The sequence below is a fragment of the Cyprinodon variegatus genome, unplaced genomic scaffold (assembly GCF_000732505.1).
Source record: "Cyprinodon variegatus isolate N-32 unplaced genomic scaffold, C_variegatus-1.0 Scaffold1245, whole genome shotgun sequence".
Classification (NCBI taxonomy): Eukaryota; Metazoa; Chordata; class Actinopteri; order Cyprinodontiformes; family Cyprinodontidae; genus Cyprinodon; species Cyprinodon variegatus.
Genome location: NW_015151698.1, coordinates 176,392 through 184,248, shown reverse-complemented (window position 1 = coordinate 184,248; position 7,857 = coordinate 176,392). Strand labels below are relative to the sequence as shown.

Below are 7,857 nucleotides of genomic sequence, written 5' to 3'. Positions count from 1 at the left end.
ATGTCTTTGTGTAAACGAGCTCTGTGTATGTGGAAAAGAATCGCCCCTTGGGGACAAATAAAAGTCTAAAAATCCAGCTGTGGAACTGTTGTAGCTAGAGGACACTATTTTCATTTATATTTTCAAAAAACAAGAAGGTGGTAGCTTTCAAATGATGCGTCACACGTCTAGTTTGGGTTGACAGTTGCTTAGTTATTTGCTTTTACCTTTGGGTGTGCAAAATAGGCGAGGATTACCTGAAAATTACCTGAGTGAAGTCCCCCCACCTTCTTCAAATCAGACAAAATTAGTGTCAAACGTTTGTGCTAGTTTGGCTTTGAAGATATTAATGAAAATGTAAAGGTCAAAAGGTCAACCAGCCCCCCCCTTCTTCAAATTAGACAAAATTGGTGTCAAACGTTTGTGCAGCAAAAATTTTCGTTTGTGCCGCTATAATTTTTTTTAGTTTAAAATGATATATTCGTAGGTTAGCAACTTATAATTTATATGAAATTCAGAGTTTCAGAATGAACAAATGTTCACTGACCTTTGATGGCTTCTACAAACAATTATTAATATCATTAAAATGATTGCAGTACAAAAAATGTATATATTTTAAAATATGCATTTTTTAATTTATTTTAAATATGTCATATTTAAAATTAATTTAAAAATTTTATATTTTTGTAAGGCAAAAATTTTCATTTGTACTGCTATCATTTCAATGATAATAATAATATTTTGTAGAAGCCATCAAAGGTCAGTTAACATCTGTTTTAGCTGCACAAACGGAGCCGAGTTAATTGGGGGGTGGGGGGGCTGGTTGACCTTTGATGACCTCTAGAAACATCTCTTTATATCTTTAAAATAGTAGCACCGCAAACAAACATTTTTGCTCCACAAACCAGCACAAATTTGACACAAATTCTATCTGATTTGAAGAAGGTGGGGGGGGCTAACTTCACTCAGGTCCTGAAATTAGGAGTAAAGCAAGAGTCTATTCAACTGAAATAGTATCCCTAGTATTTTTTAGTAAAAAATGTATATTTTGTGGGAACAAATTAGTATTTAGTGCGCACACTGTATCTTTTTTTTTCTCCCATGTCAGTTCTGGGTCTCCGTATAAACCAGAAGGGTATAAAGTGATATTTGTTTTGTTTTTTGCAATTTGCAAGGAAGAAAATATAAAAAAAAATCCAATTTTAATACATTTTATGAGATCATAAACATATGCTAATGTAACTAGCTGAAAAAAGCAAAACAGAAATAAGTCGATACAGAGAGACTAATGGAGGACAAAATTATCTTATCATCTGCACCGTTATATAATTACATATAATTCCACGAACCTCTTTTCTCAGGCGTCGTTTCTGCAGCCAGAGCTGCTAAAGGGCCCGTTTGCCGTCTGCAGAGTGACGTCACAGTTGAAATAGATTACAGAGGGTTGGGGCCATTTCCCTCACTAATCTGAAAATAAACTATAAGTCCAATTCTGGAGGCAGAATCCCAGGATTTCTTACTTTACTTGGTTTTTTTGATGCCAAGTGTCTCATTCCAAAGTAGAAAATAAATCTGCCAAGGGGTTTAAATAAGTTTAAAAAATTTTAACTGAGCTTTTCTGTTTGCTTAGGTATGTAAACTTTGCGCGGAACAAAGACGAGGCCAACCTGGTGGCAGTCCAGTGCAAAGGCAGCGTCCTGTTCCACTGCCGTCGCTCCATACAGACTGGAGACGAGCTCACAGTGTGGCCCAGCAGCAAACTGCTCGCTCATTTCAGCTCAGATTGGACCAAGATGTTGTCTTTGAAGATGAACAGAACAGGTTAGCTTTTACTACATTTGTCACAAATTAGATTTTCAGATCAAATTCCTGTCACATTTCCAATTTTTCTCTGGCATTGCAGTGAATGGCGATTCCACTTCGTCTCCGATTTACCTGTGCTCCAACTGTCTTCTCTCTTTCACCACGGAGAGCTTCCTCCTCCGACACATAGAACTCTTCCACTCTGAGCCTGACGCTGAAAATGCAGAAGAAAACCACGCCTCCGTAGACGAGCCTGCAGCCTCCCCGCTGCAGCTCGTCGACGGGATTAAATCCAAAACATGCGACGACTGCGGGAAAGTTTTTAAACAAGTCCCCTACCTCAGGAAGCACCAGCAGTGCGTGCACTCCAACAAGCGGCCTTACTGCTGCTCACATTGCAGGAGAAGCTTCAGCCGGGCGTACGGTTTGCTCAGACACCAGAGCATTCATAGAAAAACAAACAGATTGGCCCCTCAGAACTCGGCGCTGAAAGCAGAACTTTCTAACAGGACTGAAGCAGCCGCGTCTGAGCAGATGAAAGAAATCGACTCTGATTGTTTACAAGCCAACGCGGATATCGGTGCCGAGACGCCGTCTGCTGAAGAGGCAGAAACACACCAGCTGGATAGTTCAGTTTGTGGAAATATCTTCACGAACGAAGAGCAACTCCAGAAGCGCAAGAAGACTGTTGACGAGGATTCACGCACTTATGTCTGCTCTGTGTGCCAGAAATGCTTCGGCAAGGAGAACGAGCTGCGCAGGCACCTGCCCAGTCACCAGAGGGAAAATGAAGAGGATGCAGAGGACCCCTCCGTAAAGCCGTTTAGCTGCGGAGAGTGTTGGCTGGCTTTCTCTTCCGTGGACGCCCTGCAGCTGCACATAACGGAGCTGCACTCGCAGGGAGCGGATGCCGAGAATCAAGAAGAGTGTTCGGCTGCTGCAGAAACCAGAGACTCCACCTTAAACCGGGCCCCTCTGAGGCCTCAGCGTCTCAAAGCCAGATCCAAAGTTTCTGCCCTCACCAAACTCGTCGCACCTAAACGCAAAGCATCCAAAGAGCCGGGGGCCTCGGCGGTCAGCGGCGCGAAAACGGTGAAATACAAGTGGTTCAGCTGCAGCCGCTGCAGGCAAACCTACGGGAACCCCGACGATCTCAAAGCACATGTTTGCTCTTCGAAGCAGCTGAAGTGTGGGGAGTGCAGAGCTGCTTTTACTACTTCTGATCTGCTCAGGAGACACAAGCAGGTGGAGCACGGAAGAGCACAATCTTTCTGTTGCGACTCCTGCGATAAAAGATTCTCCACGTCGGCGAAGCTGAAGCAGCACCAGAAGAAGAAATCCTGCCAGAAGTACCACTGCACCGCCGAGCTTTTCCCCTGCTCCTTCTGCCAGTTCTCCTTCACCATGAAGAGCTACCTGATCAAACACATCAAGCGGCACCACCCCATGGAGCTTCTGTCCAGCTGCAGCTCAGACAGCCCGGCGGAGCGGCCGGAGTACGCATGCCAGCACTGCGGGGCGAGCTGCCCGGACGCAGAAGGTCTCAGATCTCACATATGCATCCAGCAGGTGAAGGTTTTGTATTTGTGCACCGAATGCGGGAAGAGCTTCACAAACCACTACGGCCTGAAGCAGCACCAGCGCATTCACACGGGCGAGAAGCCGTACAGCTGCAGCCACTGCGGCAAGAGCTTCTCCTACGTGGGCCAGCTCAACGTGCACCTGAGGACTCACACCGGGGAGAAACCCTTCCTCTGCCCCCACTGCGGCGAGAGCTTCCGCCAGTCCGGGGATCTGAAGCGACACGAGAGGAAGCACACGGGCGTGAGGCCGCACACGTGCCCCGAGTGCGGCAAGAGCTTCAGCCGCCCGCAGAGCCTCAAGGCTCACCTGCTGCTGCATCAGGGAGAGAGACCGTTCAAATGCAGCCAGTGTGGGAAGAGCTTTTCCAGGAACTATCACCTCAGGAGGCACCATCAGAAGATGCACACGTAGAAACCCATTAGCAGAACTGTCATCACGGTGAAAGCGCTTAAATTACCTGAGGTCTGCACTAAATGACTTGACAGATGGCTGTAATGTTAAGGCTGTTCTGGAAGCTTCCGGTTTGCCGCCTTTATTTATTTGAGTTGGTAATTATCTGTGGAGATAAAAGTGTCAATAATTCATCCTTTGTTAATTTAGTTTAGAAAGTTTTTCACTTTGTGCAATGCTTTTCTTTGATAACAGCCCCGTAGCATCATGCTGCTGCCGCCGTGCTTTACATCACAGTGCTCCAAAGCCTCACCCAGAATCATCCAAACACACGTCAAATCTCACCCTTTATTTTCTTTGTTGAAGAGACGAGACCATAGCTAAGGAAGAGGATTAGGGCCACTGAAAATAAAAGGTTAACTGATTTTTACATTTTATTACAGTTTAACATGGAAAAAAAGTCAGAATTCTGACTTTTTTCCCATACTAAACTGAAATAAAATGTAAAAATCAGTTAACTTTTTTTTTTTTTCCACTGGCCCTAATCCTATGCTGTACATAGCTGATAATTTCAAAACCTTTTTTCCTTTTAATGTGACTCACATTCTGCTCATTTCAGCCCAAAATATGTTAAAAAATTCTGAAAGGTGCAACAACGTTTATTCATAAATGCTCGCCACCCTGTTTAAAATGAATACTTTCTCAGGTAGGTTCTCATTTCCTGACTGATACGCTTTTATGATACGAAGCTGATCTGATGGGCTACATGCTAACCACCACCTTCTGAACTTCAGCCAGCTTCTTTGTTTCCTTTCCTTCACTAATGGACAGTTTCCTTAATCCATTAATCTCATTAATCATGGCAAAAATGACCAGAGTCATCTGCATTAATCAGTTTTTTTCAAGTAAAGAAAGACAGGAAACAACGTAGATTGGTGAAGTTCAGGAGCTTTTGAAGTTTGCTATAAAGCCCATTAGGGAGCGAAACAAAAATGTTCCAATTGTTAGACAATAAAGGGATATAAAATGTGCAGCAGGAGGCTAGGAAAGCTTAAGGTTATGTTAAACTAGAGTAGGGGTACCCAGTCCAGTCCTCAAGGGCGACCATCTTTAATTTTGGGTACATTTCTTATCAAACCCGTCTGCATCACATAAATGACTCGTTAAAAGGCCTCTGCAGAGCAGAATGACTGAACGCTCATGAGAAAATATCTAAGTTTATGAATGGCAAAGGTTGTTAATGACATAAAAGGACAGCAGAACATTTTATGTTCCGCAGATTCAGTACGATAAGGTGGCTGTCGCTTAGAGCCACCTTAAAAACAGCAGCTCGCACTAAAACTTTCCTTTCATTTAAGGCTGTTCTGGTCTTCATCATTTTTTATAAATAAGATCTTCATTTTTTTCCTAAAAAATCCAACAATATGATTACCACTAAAGACGAGCAACCAGGTTAACTGTAGTGACACAGTACAGAAAATTAATCACAATAATTAAGAAAAAAAAAACATTGAAATGAGTTAAATTTCTATTTGGAGCATCTTTCATGTTTCTCTACATCCTCAGTGTTTCCTCTTGTCAAAGTGAATATTTGTTTGTCTGAACTAAACCAACCCTGAAGATATAAGTTATTTATTTACAAAATTCACTTTATTTTTCAGAGAAATAGAAAAAAACGACATTCGGATTTTGTCACATTTGAAATAAAAACACAAATGCTCATCACTGTTGACCATTTATTCCACAAAACATACAATGCAAAGCGTGTGCACTGTACAAGCCTTAATAATTATGAAAATAGTCATAACCATGCCTGTTTTTTTTTTTCTTTTTAGTAAGTAATCCTAGGTTTTGTTTTAATGACCATCCTGATCTACTGGTTTTCAACACGAAGGAACAACTTTGTCTAGTCGATCAACTTTTACTTTTGTCCGTTTTTTCTTTTTTTTCTTCATCGACTACATTATAAATACGCAAATTGAAAATATTGAAGTCCGACCTGAACTATACAAACATACTGCAATGACAGGTGACTGGTTTAAACTGTGCATTTAACCCAAACAGGTAGAAACCTGGCAGTGTTTTTCCATGTGCTACACGCGGGGGTGTCAGGTGCAGCTGCTGGTTCCAGACTAAAACTTGGCTGCTGGTAATGACTTTAAAAAAAAAGGAAAAGATCTCAGTCCGGGTTATGGTTCAGGTATCTGTAGCTCCAGTTGCACAAGTCCTCACCGTCCGTATGAAGGGAAAACCAGAGAGCTGTTACTCGTGGCACAGGAGGTGTGGGTTTGTTTATTTCAGTCCTTTTTTTCTAAAGACTTGAGGGATGAAACCAGAGGAATGATCTCTCCTTGGTGGGATTTAGTGTGTAGAAAATACACAAACACTTCAGGAAGGTAGGCAGCAAGGTTAGGTAACAAGACCCCTAAAAAGAAGGTAACTGTTACTACGAAGAAAGAAAAAAAAATCAGTTTCCATTCACGTACGGCGCCGTCAGTGCAATCTCCTCCCTTCTTCTCGCGTTATGTAAAATATACAACCTTCCACTCCTGGTTTATATTATGTTAAATGTTTTCCACATTAAAATTTTTACAAACCAAACTTAAAAACACGGCATCACATCTGTACAAAAACAGGTGGGTCACAAACCAGGTAAACCAAAAAAAAAAAAAAAGGTTTTTGGCAATTAAAAGCAACAGCTTGGTCTGTCACAAGACGACAAATTATACAGGAAAAATAAAAATACAGAAAAAACAGGAAAGGTACATTTAGAGCTCAACAGAGTCTGTTTTAGTGCTGTTTCAATAAATGTTAAAGGAAAAAAAAAAGGTTTAAATGGCCAAAAAACACGGAGTGTGACCGGGCTCACGTTGGAGACAGAAGATACCCTGCAGTTCAGTTCGTCAGGTGAAGTTTATATGGAATGAAAAAAGGCTTTTATAAGGGTTCAGATTTTAGCTCCTCCACCATAACCTCCAGATCAGCCACCTGTAAGACAGGAGAGAAGAAAGCTTAGCGACATCGGCTGAAGGTTTCAACTAAACAACAATGGCAGCCAGATTAAACTAAACATCTTCATTGTGTTTGGCTTTTTTAAGTAATCGCCTGTTTGGGATTGTTCTTATTTTAAGGGTATTAACTAAAGCAGAGGACATTTCGTATTTTTATTTGCTTATTTAAATAGATTTTATTAGATATTTATGTTCCTGGGAAGTTTTTACTTCAAACATTACCTGTTCCTGAAGTTGTCCTGACTCCTCTTTCAGGAGAGACGCCTCGGCTCCGACCTGCGCGCAGCGCTCCGTCTCCTTCTTCAGATACTCGATCTCCCTGTAGGAGAAGTCACAGCAAAGCTTCATGAACAAAAGAAAAATATGCACAAAGCTTTAAAATGGTTGACAAGTTGCATAATCTCATTTTTTGCATTTTAAAAATGTTTTATAAAAGCATAAAGTGGGAAAAGCAATCTGTCTCTAAATGTTTATAGTTTCTCTAATGCCACAAATATTGGCCTCTCAGATACTTTCCTATACAGTGTAATATTTCCATTTGAATATTTTTGAAATCATGAAATTTAACATTTTCTTTCAGTTTTTAAAGCTTTTTTTTTTCTTTTTTTTTTGAAGATATTTTTAAGGGTTTATTTTCTCCAACAATGTGCTTAAACTGACTTTGGGTTCAGCATTTGGGAAACTTCTAATCTGATATTTTCTGCTTCCTTAAAATATACAAAATGTACAATACTGGAAAAATCTGGGGAGGATTTTCCTAAATCAGAACTTTTGAAAATTGAACACTATTCTAAAATTTCACAAAAGTCTAAATAATATGAGTAAATTAACAATTAAACCATATGCAGCTAAAGAATGCTGGATCTAGATTAAAAACCAACAGTGAAATTAAAGGTTTGCTTAGTTGGGATTTTGTCTCAATTTTAATGTACAAACTGGGGTTAAAAAAAAAAATTGTTGAAACAAAAGTACAATTAATGTTGACAAGAAAATCAGAATAAAACTTTTTTTTTTTTTTTCCTGGAATTTAAATTTCTATTTATTTATCAAAGTAGTTAGTACAGTTTTTTCTACAGTCAGGATCAAAGCT

At 40.5% G+C, this 7,857-nt stretch overlaps 2 protein-coding genes across 2 annotated transcripts in view; one reads left to right on the top strand and one right to left on the bottom strand.

Moving 5' to 3' along the window:
• Window positions 1-1,508: 1,508 nt before the first annotated feature.
• Window positions 1,509-4,216, top strand: LOC107102381 (zinc finger protein 91-like). The gene is made up of 2 exons (XM_015401669.1): window positions 1,509-1,800; window positions 1,883-4,216. The coding sequence occupies exons 1-2, from the start codon at window positions 1,773-1,775 to the stop codon at window positions 3,775-3,777; spliced, it is 1,923 nt and encodes a 640-aa protein (XP_015257155.1). The 5' UTR covers window positions 1,509-1,772; the 3' UTR covers window positions 3,778-4,216.
• A 1,356-nt stretch (window positions 4,217-5,572) lies between these two features.
• Window positions 5,573-7,857, bottom strand: part of LOC107102380 (neurabin-2-like) — a 56,717-nt gene continuing 54,432 nt past the window's right edge. The window contains exons 9-10 of the mRNA XM_015401668.1: window positions 6,990-7,086; window positions 5,573-6,744 (exon numbers count right to left, since the gene is read on the bottom strand). Of these exons, the coding sequence (XP_015257154.1) occupies window positions 6,694-6,744; window positions 6,990-7,086 (148 nt within the window). The 3' untranslated portion in view covers window positions 5,573-6,693. The remainder of the gene's footprint in view (window positions 6,745-6,989; window positions 7,087-7,857) is intronic.